This window comes from Oncorhynchus clarkii, chromosome 9, assembly GCF_045791955.1.
Source record: "Oncorhynchus clarkii lewisi isolate Uvic-CL-2024 chromosome 9, UVic_Ocla_1.0, whole genome shotgun sequence".
Taxonomy (NCBI): Eukaryota; Metazoa; Chordata; class Actinopteri; order Salmoniformes; family Salmonidae; genus Oncorhynchus; species Oncorhynchus clarkii.
The window spans coordinates 11,011,901-11,025,945 of record NC_092155.1 but is presented as its reverse complement, the minus strand read 5'-3'; the positions used below and the strand labels follow the sequence as shown (position 1 = coordinate 11,025,945).

General features: G+C 42.8%; 1 protein-coding gene across 1 annotated transcript in view; it reads right to left on the bottom strand.

Annotated features, from left to right (window-relative positions):
- The window catches only part of LOC139417085 (5-hydroxytryptamine receptor 2C-like), a 34,016-nt gene extending 25,673 nt beyond the window's left edge, over positions 1-8,343 (bottom strand). Inside the window, exons 1-2 of the mRNA XM_071166333.1 lie at positions 8,292-8,343; positions 7,390-7,585 (exon numbers count right to left, since the gene is read on the bottom strand). Of these exons, the coding sequence (XP_071022434.1) occupies positions 7,390-7,585; positions 8,292-8,297 (202 nt within the window). The 5' untranslated portion in view covers positions 8,298-8,343. The remainder of the gene's footprint in view (positions 1-7,389; positions 7,586-8,291) is intronic.
- Between the last annotated feature and the right edge of the window lie 5,702 nt (positions 8,344-14,045).

The following is a 14,045-nucleotide window of genomic DNA, read 5'->3' as shown; positions in this document are numbered from 1 at the left end:
CTAACTGCTTCTCTCCTAGTCTTTTTAAGAAACATTTGTGTATTGAAAAATGCCTAACGACTTGTACAATCTATTTGCATACATTCAAAACAGACATAGATACCCCACCAGACAGGCCACTATGGGTTTCTTCACGGTACCCAAAACAAAAACAGACTTAATGCGTCGCTTAATTATGTATAGAGCCATGTCATGGTGGAATGCTCTGTCACCAGAGGCAAAAAACAAGTTTAGCTTTAAAAACAGCACCTCTCCTCTCTCTAAAGTTCTAATTTAATTTAAATATAACAATTTTACTATGTATATAACTATATGAATATGTATGTAATAATTTTGGTGTATTTCCAATACATAACTATCATTTTCTTATTTGTTTTTAACTTCTTGAGACTAGGGGGCAGTATTTTGATGTTTGGATGAAAAACATGCCCAAATGAAACGGCCTATTTCTCAGGCCCAGAAGCTAGAATATTTATATAATTAGCAGATTAGGATCGAAAACACTCTAAAGTTTCCAAAACTGTCAAAATATTGTCTGTGAGTATAACAGAACTGATATTGCAGGCGAAAATCTGAGGAAAATCCAACCAGTAAGTGCTGTTTATCTGAAATCTCTCTGTTCCATTGCATGCCTTCCTTCCATTTAAAGGGATATCAACCAGATTCCGTTCCCTATAGCTTCCACAAGGTGTGAACAGTCTTTAGACATAGTTTCAGGCTTTTATTCTGAAAAATGAGCGAGAATGATCACATTGCGTCAGTGGATAGCTGGGTGTACCCAGAGTTTTGCATGCACGAGCAGCATGGAGCAGACCTTTTCTCTCTCTCTCCTATTGAAAAAGCTACCGTCCGGTTGAAATATTATTGATTATTTATTGGAAAAACAACCTGAGGATTCATTATAAAAAACGTTTGACATGTTTCTACGAACTTTACTATTTGGAATTTTCTTCTGCCCGTCGTGACCTGCACGAGCATCTGGATTCCTAAACAAAACGTGCCAACCAAATGGAGGTTTTTGGATATAAAAATAATCTTTATTGAACAAAAGGAACATTTATTGTGTAACTGGGAGTCTCGTGTGTGCAAACAAGGTAAGTGATTCATTTTGTGATTCAGATATTGCTTTTCTGACTTTCGTGACCAATCTACTTTGCTGCTAGCTGTTTGTAATGTTGTCTGCTGAGAGAGATGTCCTCACATAAACGCTTGGTTTTCTTTTGCTGTAAAGCTTTTTTGAAATCTGACAGGCCAGGTGGATTAACATGTGAGAGACGCGTTACTCTGGACCCTGATCTCTCTTTTGAAGAACATATCAAGACTGTTTCAAGGACAGCTTTTTTCCATCTACGTAACATTGCAAAAATCAGAAACTTTCTGTCCAAAAATTATGCAGAAAAATTAATCCATGCTTTTGTCTCTTCTAGGTTAGACTACTGCAATGCTCTACTTTCCGGCTACCCGGATAAAGCACTGAATAAACTTCAGTTAGTGCTAAACACGGCTGCTAGAATCCTGACTAGAACCAAAAAAATTGATCATATTACTCCAGTGCTAGCCTCCCTACACTGGCTTCCTGTCAAGGCAAGGCTGATTTCAAGGTTTTACTGCTAACCTACAAAGCATTACATGGGTTTCCTCCTACCTATCTCTCTGATTTGGTCCTGCCGTACATACCTACACGTACGCTACGGTCACAAGACGCAGGCCTCCTAATTGTCCCAAGAATTTCGAAGCAAACAGCTGGAGGCAGGGCTTTCTCCTATAGAGCTCCATTTTTATGGAATGGTCTGCCTACCCATGTGAGAGACGCAAACTCGGTCTCAACCTTTAAGTCTTTACTGAAGACTCATCTCTTCAGTGGGTCAAATGATTGAGTGTAGTCTGGTCCAGGAGTGTGAAAGTGAACGGAAAGGCTCTGGAGCAACAAACCGCCCTTGCTGTCTCTGCCTGGCCAGTTCCCCTCTTTCTACTGGGATTCTCTGCCTCTAACCCTATTACAGGGGCTGAGTCACTGGCTTACTAGGGCTCTTTCATACCGTCCCTAGGAGGGGTGCGTCACTTGAGTGGGTTGAGTCACTGATGTGATCTTCCTGTCTGGGTTGGCGCCCCCCCCTTGGGTTGTGCCATGGCGGGGAGATCTTTGTGGGCTATACTCGGCCTTGTCTCAGGATGGTAAGTTGGTGGTTGAAGATATCCCTCTAGTGGTGTGGGGGCTGTGCTTTGGCAAAGTGGGTGGGGTTATATTCTTCCTGTTTGGCCCTGTCCGGGGGTGTCATCGGATGGGGCCACAGTGTCTCCTGACCCCTCCTGTCTCAGCCTCCAGTATTTATGCTGCAGTAGTTTATGTCTCGGGGGGGCTCGGGTCAGTTTGTTATATCTGGAGTACTTCTCCTGTCCTATCCGGTGTCCTGTGTGAATTTAAGTATGCTCTCTCTAATTATCTCTTTCTCTCTTTCCTTCTCTCTCTCGGAGGACCTGAGCCCTAGGACCATGCCTCAGGACTACCTGACATGATGACTCCTTGCTGTCCCCAGTCCACCTGGCCGTGCTGCTGCTCCAGTTGCAACTGTTCTGCCTGTGATTATTATTATTTGACCATGCTGGTCATTTATGAACATTTGAACATCTTGGCCATGTTCTGTTATAATCTCTACCCGGCACAGCCAGAAAAGGATTGGCCACCCCACATAGCCTGGTTCCTCTCTAGGTTTCTTCCTAGGTTTTGGCCTTTCTAGGGAGTTTTTCCTAGACACCGTGCTTCTACACCTGCATTGCTTGCTGTTTGGGGTTTTAGGCTGGGTTTCTGTACAGCACTTTGAGATATCAGCTGATGTACGAAGGGCTATATAAATAAATGTGATTTGATTTTATTAACAACAAGCTAAACAGTGTTTTGGTATATTCCACTTGTGATTTCATGAAAATTAAAATATTTGTTGTAATTTAATTTGAATTTGGCGCTCTGCAATTCAGCGGATGTTAACGAAAATGATCCCGCTGACGGGATGGGTGCTCCAAGAAGTGAATGTAATATCTGATGTTGTTCTCGTCTACAACTGTTCTGTACTCTGTCATGTGTTTATATGCTTTATGTGGACACCAGGAAGAGTAGATGCTGCATGTGCCAATGTGAATCCTAATAAACTAACCTACACAGTGTGTGTGTGTACAACCACCTGTCACACACAGACACACACACACACACTGTGAACTCTCTTTGTCCCTCCATTTGTTCAGACAGAAACATAATTTCCTAATTAAAGTCATTATTTAATCAAGGCTTTGGCTGAGTGGCTGAGCAGAGAGAGAAAGACGCATGCACTCGCACAAACACACACACACACACACACACACACACAAACAGGCCATTTTAGTAATCAGCCATGTAAGACCATTTAATATGGATGATGGGATAACACACATCTGCCTGGGTCATTGCAGGACGAGCTGTGTGTGTGTGTGTGTGTGTGTGTGTGTGTGTGTGTGTGTGTGTGTGTGTGTGTGTGTGTGTGTGTGTGTGTGTTAGGGGTGTCTGCAGGACATGGTACAGTGGTTAACATCAATATGCTATGAAGCCCTTATGGCTACCGGAGCGCCAAGTCTAAGACCAAAAGGCTCCTTAACAGCTTCTACCCCAAAGCCATAAGACTGTTGAATTACTAAACTAATCAAATGGCCACTACCCCCTTTGTTTTTACACTGATGCTACTTGCTTTTTATTATCTATGCATAGTCACTTTACAAATTACCTTGATGAACCTGCACCCCCCGCATATTGACACGGTACCAGTACCCACCTGAATTTAGCCTCTTTATTGTTATGTACATTTATTCTTTTGCTTTTTGATTGATTAGATTTTTTTTTACTTTAGTTTATTTAGTAAATATTTTCTTAACTCTATTTCTTGAACTGAATTGTTGGTTAAGGGTTTGTTATAAGCATTTCACGGTAAGGTCTGAACCTGTTGTATTGGTGCATGTGACATATCAATTTTATTTAATTTGTTTTTTTAATTAAAAAGTGGTAGCAGGTGGATTGCAATGCTGTATGTGTCTGTGTTTCAGTGTGTGTGTTACAAGACATAGGGTGTGTGTGTGTGTGTGTGTGTTGTGTGTGTGCGTTCTGTTCTCCCATAGCTCCCACACTACCATCTTAGGTACATTATCCATCCTAGATACATTATCCATCCTGGATACATTATTCATCCAACAGGTAGATAGATAGACAGACAGAGATAGACAGACAGAGATAGAGAGAGAGAGAGCGAGAGAGGGGGGGGGGGGGGGGGTGAGAGAGAGAGAGAAACATAGAGAGAAACAGACATAAACAGAGAGAAACAGAGAGAGAGAAACAGGGAGAGACTAACAGACAGAAACAGAGAGAGAAACAGAAAAACAGGGAGAGACTAACAGACAGAAACAAGAGAGAGAAACAGAAAAACAGGGAGAGACTAACAGACAGAAACAAGAGAGAGAAACGGAGGGAGAGAAAACAAGAAAGATAAATAGAGGGAGAGAAAACAAGAGAGAAATGGAGGGAGAGAAAACAAGAAAGAGAAACAGAGGGAGAGGAACATAGACCATTGATTAATATTGTTACTGACTGTCCCATTGACAATCTACGCTTTGGCAATATATACATTCTTACGTCATGCCAATAAAGCAAATTGAATTGAATAGAGCAACAGAGAGAGAGACAGACAGTACAGTAATAACGATCCTATATCCCAAAGTGACACCAACACCTTAATGCACTCACAGAGACAGAGACAGTTTACACAGACTACACTAACAGAACATTTAGATAGATTACACAACACTAACAGAATGTTTACAGGGTACATATCACCAACAGAATGTTTAGATATGGTACATATCACTAACAGGATGTTTAGACAGGGTACGTAACACTAACAGAATGTTTAGATAGGGTACATACTACTAACAGGATGTTTAGACAGGGTACATAACACTAACAGAATGTTTAGATAGGGTACGTAACACTAACAGAATGTTTAGATAAGGTACATAACACTAACATAATGTTTAGACAGGGTACATAACACCAACAGAATGTTTAGACAGGGTACATATCACTAACAGGATGTTTAGACAGGGTACGTAACACTAACAGAATGTTTAGATAGGGTACGTAACACTAACAGAATGTTTAGATAAGGTACATAACACTAACATAATGTTTAGACAGGGTACATAACACTAACAGAATGTTTAGATAAGGTACATATCACTAACAGAATGTTTAGATAGGGTACGTAACACTAACAGAATGTTTAGATAAGGTACATAACACTAACATAATGTTTAGACAGGGTACATAACACCAACAGAATGTTTAGACAGGGTACATAACACTAACAGAATGTTTAGATAAGGTACATATCACTAACAGAATGTTTATACAGGGTACATTACACCAACAGAATGTTTCGGTAGTGTAGTCATAGACCATTGAGCACTACAACTTGACATACTGTGGCACCCCAAGTCTAGCAGCTAGTTGGGCCACCAGGTAATCCTTCAACACACATGTACATGTACTATTTCACTCATACAGTCCTACAGAGACAGACACACAGACAGAGAGAAACAGAGAGAGAGAAAGAGAGGGAGAGAGAGAGGGAGAGAGAGATCTCTCTCTCTCTCTCTCTCTCTCTCTCTCTCTCTGTGTCTCTCTCTCTGTATCTACTTCACTTGCTTTCGGCAATGTTAACATATGCCAGTGAAACCTATTGAATTGAATTGAGAGAAAGAAAGACAGACAGAGAAACTGAGAGAAACAGAGAGAAATACAGAGAGAGAGAGACAGACAGGGGGATACTGAGAAAGACAGAGAGACAGACAGCAAGAGACACAGACAGAGAGACAGAGAGAGAGAGACAGAGAGAGACAGAGACAGAGACAGAGAGAGAGAGAGAGAGAGAGAGAGAGAGAGAGAGAGACAGACAGACAGACAGACAGACAGACAGACAGACAGACAGACAGACAGACAGACAGACAGACAGGGGGATACTGAGAGAGACACAGACAGACAGCTGACACACAACAGAGTACTCCCAAGTCTAACATTTAGCAGAGCCACCACAGGTAATCCTCCAACAGACTGATCTGTTTTGACTAGGCAAAGGATCACATCCTAATGTAGCCTAATGCTTTTGGCTGAGATTAAGAAATATGGCTAGGGTAACAGCCTTTACTCACCCACACTGCGTCCAAGTATTGACGGAAGTTGGTTTGACACATTGACAAGGTAAGCAAGCTAGCAAACTTACAATGTTGGTTAGCTTAGCCATCGAACTAAAATCTCATTGGTTGAAGAGTTGTTCCAACTTCAAAAGCACTTCAACGAGCTCATCTCGCATTTACAAATCCCCCAACTGGAAAATACGAGATGGACCAAGGACAATGTGAATGTACCATCAGATGAGTGAGATAGGGAGTTATGGGTATTGTAGTCCTTCTTTACCATATAGTGCAGGGGTTATGGGTATTGTAGGCCTTCTTTACTATATATTACAGGGATTATGGGTATTGTAGTCCTTCTTTACCGTATAGTACAGGGGTTATAGGTATTGTAGTCCTCTTTACCATATAGTATGGGGGTTATGGGTGTTGTAGTCATTTAGCATATATTCCAGGGATTGTGGGTTTTGTAGTCCTTCTAACCATATATTACAGGGATACTCAAGTACTATTTGAGAAGGTCTGGTCACACAAACTTCCTAGGTGTCCAAGGTCCAGATGGATATTGTCATTTATCGGCCTAGTAACAAACCCCCACCTCACAACCCATGTGACGCCAAACTGTTCACACACCACTTGTTGGCGCAGAGAAAATGTTGCAGTTTTAAATCTCATTTCCTGCAGTTCGACACACGTGTGTGTTTATATGATACCAGGGGTCGAAGCCCAACCCAGTCCCCCCCCACCCCCAAACAAAAAAAATTGTCGGGACCGCTGCCCACCAGTGAGTATGGGGGATATAGTATATATATCAGTGATGTAGGCATCACTAGTATCCCCACCAGTGAGTATGGGGGATATAGTATATATATCAGTGATGTAGGCATCACTAGTATCCCCACCAGTGAGTATGGGGGATATAGTATTTGGATCAGTGATGTAGGCATCACCAGTATCCCCACCAGCATGTCTATGGGTACTGTAGTTTCCCCATGATAAGGGCTGATGGGTTTTAAAGTCAGGTGAGGGGTTGAAGTAGTTGTACTCACCAGTGAGTATGTTGATCAGTGATATAGGCATCACCAGTATCCCCACCAGCATGTCTATGGGTACTGTAGTTTCCCCATGATAAGGGCTGATGGGTTTTAAAGTCAGGTGAGGGGTTGAAGTAGTTGTACTCACCATAGAGTATGTTGATCAGTGATATAGGCATCACCAGTATCCCCACCAGCATGTCGGCCACAGCCAACGACCTCAGGAAGAAGTTTGTAGCGTTCTGAAGCTTCTTCTCCAGTGAGACGGCCAGAATCACCAGGATGTTCCCGCCCACCGTCAGCGCGATGATGACTAGGATGAGAAGCGCCGGCCAGTTCTTCTCCTTCAAAATACAACCAAACTTGATTTGTATAGCTAGCACCATAGAAATAGAATGACTAGAATGGTCAGTACAGGTGCATCAAAGCAGGGACCGAGAGACTAAAAACAGCTTCTATCTCAAGGCCATCAGACTAACATTGAGTGGCTGCTGCCATACATGTAAAAAATGTATCACTAGCCACTTTAAACAATGCCACTTAATATAATGTTTACATACCCTACATTACTCATCTCATATGTATATACTGTACGCTATACCATCTACTGCATCTTGCCTATGCCGTTCTGTACCATCACTCATTCATATATCTTTATGTACATATTCTTCATCCCTTTACACTTGTGTGTATAAGATAGCTGTTGTGAAATTGTTAGGTTAGATTACACGTTGGTTATTACTGCATTGTCGGAACTAGAAGCACAAGCATTTCGCTACACTCGCATTAACATCTGCTAACCATGTGTATGTGACCAATAACATCTGCTAACCATGTGTATGTGTGACAAATAAAATGTGATTTGATTTGATTTGATGACTGGAGCAGTCAACATCTGAACCTTTGACCATGGCAGATAACTGGTAAACTAATGGGTACACTCAAAATACCTACCCTGGTATTGAAGTGACATTCCGTAGCAACAGCATTAACAATCTATAATAAGAATTTTAATAACAGAGATAAATAAAAACAGTTAAACCGTCTGACCTTCATGGGCGATGCTCTCAACACCACCTCCGCCTGGGATCCCAATGACAGGTTGCTGTCCGCTCCCCCGTCCCCGGCCCCCCAGGGTAGACTCTGGTTTAGTCCACGGTAGGTGGAGTTATTCCCCCCTGGCCAGACCATCCAGCCCCCCATCTCCAGAGAGGGCGTGGTGGAAGAACCAAAGCCCCCCAGTAAGGCTACTCCTCCTGGGGTTCCCATCCTGGGATGGTCCCCTGGGGTCTGGAGGTCCTGGCTGGACCTGGACTACACCCCAGTCACCACCAGAGGGGGGCAGTGGACCCACCCAGAGGTCCACAGGTCATCAGGATACTTGGGATTGGCTTGGTTGGGGGTTAAAGGGTGTTTTCTAGTTGTGGATAGTCCAAGTTCATCCACTTAGAAAGTCCTATCGGGACATTCAGAGAGTTGGGGGTCGACTTGGTCTGGGTTCTAGGGTAAAATAGTATTGTGGTGTTGTCTCATTACGTTCACAAAAGGAACCAGTCCAGACTCCAGTTAAGGTCCACTTGGAAGTACTCTGATGTTCATTGTGATTGTAGTGTTCTTTTGAAGTAGAGCACCAAATGGTTCTGGGGACAACGCCCCTGACCCTAAGCTAGGCTTTAGGCTTTAGCTCTAGCTTTAGTTCAGCAGGCCAACACAGTCTTGTAGGAAGAGTCCACTGTGGTTTTCCAGGAAGGTCTTCTTTCGAAGACCTTTGTGTTGTTGGTTACTTTCCTCTTTCAGATAAGAAGCATCGGTTCTTCTTCTCCATGTTCAGAACGCACTAGAGAAAAGAAAAGACAACAGTGAGCTGGACTGTGTGTAATTGTTTTATTTAATGTATTATTATTTTCAATGACAGACCAGGAACAGTGGATTAACTGCCATGATCAGGGGCAGAGAGACAGTTTTTTACCTTGTCAGCTCGGGGATTTGATCTTGCAACCTTTCGGTTACAAGTACAACACTCTAACCACTAGGCTACCTGCTGCCCCCATTGTGTTTGCACGTTTGTATGTGTGTGTGGACGTGTTTAACTATACTTGTGGGAGCCAGATGTCCCCACAAGAAAAGTAAACAAACAAACATGTTGTTAGTCCCCACAAGGTCAAAGCTATTTCTAGGGGGTTTGGAGTTAAGGTTACAATTAGTGTTAAGGTTAGCATTAAGTTTAGGGTTATGGTTAGCATTAAGTTTAGGGTTAAGGTTAGCATTAAGTTTAGGGTTATGGTTAGCATTAAGTTTAGGGTTAAGGTTAGCATTAAGTTTAGGGTTAAGGTTAGCATTAAGTTTAGTGTTAAGGTTAGCATTAAGTTTAGGGTTATGGTTAGCATTAAGTTTAGGGTTATGGTTAGCATTACGTTTAGGGTTAAGGTTAGCATTAAGTTTAGGGTTATGGTTAGCATTACGTTTAGGGTTAAGGTTAGCATTAAGTTTAGGGTTATGGTTAGCATTAAGTTTAGGGTTATGGTTAGGGGTTAGGGAAAACAGGATTTTGAATGGTACTGAATTGTGTGTCCCAACAAGGTGTGTCACTGCAACCTTAAAGGTCCTTAATGATGTCACCATTGCCCTTTATTCTAAGCAATGTTGTGCTGTTATTTTTATTGACTAGGCCAAAGCTTTTGATACGGTAGACCATTTCATTCTTGTGGACCGGCTAAGGAGTTTTGGTGTCTCTGAGGGGTCTTTGGACTGGTTTGCTAACTACCTCTCTCAAAGAGTGCAGTGTATAATGTCAGAACATCTGTTGTCTCAGCCACTGCCTGTCACCAAAGGGAGTACCCCAAGGCTCGATCCTAGGCCCCAAGCTCTTCTCAATTTACACCAACAACATAGCTCAGGCAGTAGGAAGCTCTCTCATCTATTTATATGCAGATGATACAGTCTTATACTCAGCTGGCCCCTCCCCGGATTTTGTGTTAAATGCTCTACAACAAAACTTTCTTAGTGTCCAACAAGCTTTCTCTGCCCTTAACCTTGTTCTGAACACCTCCAAAACAAAGGTCATGTAGTTTGGTAAGAAGAATACGCCTCTCCCCACAGGTGTGATTATTTCCTCTGAGGGTTTAGAGATTGAGGTTGTCACCTCAGACAAGTACTTGGGAGTATGACTAGACGGTGCACTGTCCTTCTCTGAGCACATATCAAAGCTGCAGGCTAAAGTTACATCTAGACTTTGTTTCCTCTATTGTATTCGCTCCTCTTTCACCCCAGCTGCCAAACTAACCCTGATTCAGATTACCATCCTAACCATGCTAGATTACAGAATCATAATTTCTAGATCGGCAGGTAAGGGTGCTCTCGAACGGCTAGATGTTCTTTACCATTCGGCCATCAGATTTGCCACCAATGCACCTTATAGGACACATCACTGCAGTCTATACTCCTCTGTAAACTGGTCATCTCTGTAAACCTGTCGCAAGACCCACTGGTTGATGATTATTTATAAAACCCTCTTAGGCCTCAGTCCCCTCTATCTGAGATATCTACTGCAGCCCTCATCCTCCACATACAATACCCGTTCTGCCAGTCACATTCTGTTAAAGGTCCCCAAAGCACACACATCCCTGGGTCCTTCCTCTTTTCAGTTCTCTGCAGCTAGTGACTGGAACGAGCTGCAACAAACACTCAAACTGGACAGTTTTATCTCAATCTCTTCATTCAAAGACTCAATCATGAACACTCTTACTGACAGTTGTGGCTGCTTTGTGTGATGTATTGTTGTCTCTACCTTCTTGCCCTTTGTGCTGTTGTCTGTGCCCAATAATGTTTGTACCATATTTTTGTGCTGCTACCATGTTGTGTTGCTACCATGTTGTTGTCACGTTGTGTTGCTACTATGCTGTGTTGTCATGCTGTGTTGCTACTATGCTGTGTTGTCATGTTGTGTTGCTACTATGCTGTGTTGTCATGTTGTGTTGCTACTATGCTGTGTTGTCATGTTGTGTTGCTACTATGCTGTGTTGTCATGTTGTGTTGCTACCATGCTGTGTTGTCATGTTGTGTTGCTACCATGCTGTGTTGTCATGGTGTGTTGCTACCATGCTGTGTTGTCATGTTGTGTTGCTACTATGCTGTGTTGTCATGTTGTGTTGCTACCATGCTGTGTTGTCATGTTGTGTTGCTACTATGCTGTGTTGTCATGTTGTGTTGCTACCATGCTGTGTTGTCATGTTGTGTTGCTACCATGCTGTGTTGTCATGTGTCGCTGCCATGCTGTGTTGTCTTAGGTCTCTCTTTATGTAGTGTTGTGTTGTCTCTCTTGTCATGATGTGTGTTTTGTCCTATATTTATATTTGATTTTATATTTATTTTTAATCCCCGTGCCTAGTTAAATAAAGGTTAAATAAATACAATAAAAAAAAGTTATACAAGGCTGTGTGTGTGTTTATGTGTGTGTATCTGTTTACTTGAGATAAACAGCCTACAGCCTCGAATGCCTATAAAACTAATGCAGTTTGGGAGGCTTAGAATAATGAAATGGGATACACTTATATGGGCTGCATTCCAAATGGAACCTTTTCCATTGCCCCCATGGTCAAAAGTAGTGCACTATATAGGGAATAGTGCGCATATTGAGAAGCAGCCCTGGCGTTGTTCAGGCAATACGTACCAGAATGCCAGAGCCCTACAGGGCGGTAAACAGGGCTGTGAAACAGCAGGATAGAAAGGATCAAATAGATGACAAGAGAAAAACTATTCAAGATGTACAGTGCCAGCCAAACGTCTGGACACACCTACTCATTCCAGGGTTTATCTTTATTTTTATTTTTTTACTATTTTCTACATTGTAGATTCCAAAACTATGGAATAACACACATGGAATCACGTAGTAACCAAAAAAAGTGTTCATCAAATCAAAGTATGTTTTATATTTGAGATTCTTCAAAGTTCCCACCCTTTGCCTTGATGACAGCTTTGCACACTCTTGGAGAGAGAGACAGAGATAGTGTAGATTCGAAAGAAACACAACTAAACAGGAAGAGATCTACCAGCTGTATTATAGTTATACGATGTGCCAGTGACGTGAATTTAACTTCCCTATTCCTTGTTTAACAGGCTAAGAATAAGCCTCGAATTTGCATTGTCAAAGTCATGAAAATGCGGCCATTTAAGATATATATTAAATTAAATAGATAAGAAGGGAACAAAACTAAACAGAAAGAGACAAAAAAAGGGAGGAGAGAGAGATATGGAGACAGAGACTGAGAAAGAGAGAGATAGAGACACAGAAAGAGAGAAAGAGAGGGAGACAGAGAGAGAGAGAGAGAGAGGGGAGAGAGAGATATGGAGACAGAGACAGAGAAAGAGAGGGAGACAGAGAGAGAGAGAAAGAGAGGGAGACAGAGAGAGAGAGAGAGAGAGGGGAGAGAGAGATATGGAGACAGAGACAGAGAAAGAGAGGGAGACAGAGAGAGAGAGAAAGAGAGGGAGACAGAGAGAGAGAGAGAGGGGAGAGAGAGATATGGAGACAGAGACAGAGAAAGAGAGAGATAGAGACACAGAGAAAGAGAGAGAAAGAGAGGGAGACAGAGAAAGAGAGCGATAGAGACACAGAGAGAGAGAAAGAGAGGGAGACAGAGAGAGAGAGAGAGAGAGAGAGAGAGAGGGGAGAGAGAGATATGGAGACAGAGACAGAGAAAGAGAGAGATAGAGACACAGAGAAAGAGAGAGAAAAAGAGGGAGACAGAGAAAGAGAGCGATAGAGACACAGAGAGAGAGAAAGAGAGGGAGACAGAGAGAGAGAGAGAGAGAGGGAGAGAGAGATATGGAGACAGAGACAGAGAAAGAGAGAGATAGAGACACAGAGAGAGAGAAAGAGAGGGAGACAGAGAGAGAGAGAGAGAGAGAGAGTGAGGGGAGAGAGGGGAGAGAGAGATATGGAGACAGAGACAGAGAAAGAGAGAGATAGAGACACAGAGAGAGAAAGAGAGGGAGACAGAGAGAGAGAGGGGAGAGAGAGATATGGAGACAGAGACAGAGAAAGAGAGAGATAGAGACACAGAGAGAGAGAACGAGAGAGAGGGAGAGAAGGGAGAGAGGTATAGGGCCATAGAGGGAGATAGAGACAGAGAGACAGGGAGAAATACAGAGCCAACCTTGGGTTCATACTGTAGCTTAATGATGACCATGATTCATCATGGTGTCTATTTCTCTCTCGCTCCACCCCCCTCTCCATCTCTCTCTCCCCCCTCCCCCCACCTCTCCCCCCCTCTCTCTATCGCTCTCTCCCCCTCTCTCTCTCTCTCCCCTCTCTCCACATCTCTCTTTCCCCCTTCTCCCCTCTCTCTCTCACTCTCTCCCCATCTCTCTCTCCCCCCTCTCCCCTCTATCTCCCTCTCTCTTCCTGCCACAGCATCACAAACTGATAGTCTGATGTCTCAATATGAAGTCTGTATCATAATGACAGTCAGTCAGTCACATTCATCCTGTGTGTGTGTTTCTGTGTGTGTGCGTGTGTGATGATTCACGGTCGTCGTAGCAACCAAATCAATATAGGCGGGAGATTCTAATGAACCAATAAGGAGGGGGTGTGGTATAACGACCAATATACCACGGGTAAGGGTGGTTCTTAGGCACGGCGCGAAGTGTAGCCTGGATACAGCCCTTAGCCGTGGTATATTGGTCATATACCACAAACCCCCGAGATGCCTTTGCTATTATTGCTATTAGAAACTGGTTACCAACGTAATTAGAACAGTAAACAAGTCCAATTATTATATAATTTTGTAATTGTGTAATGTGTCT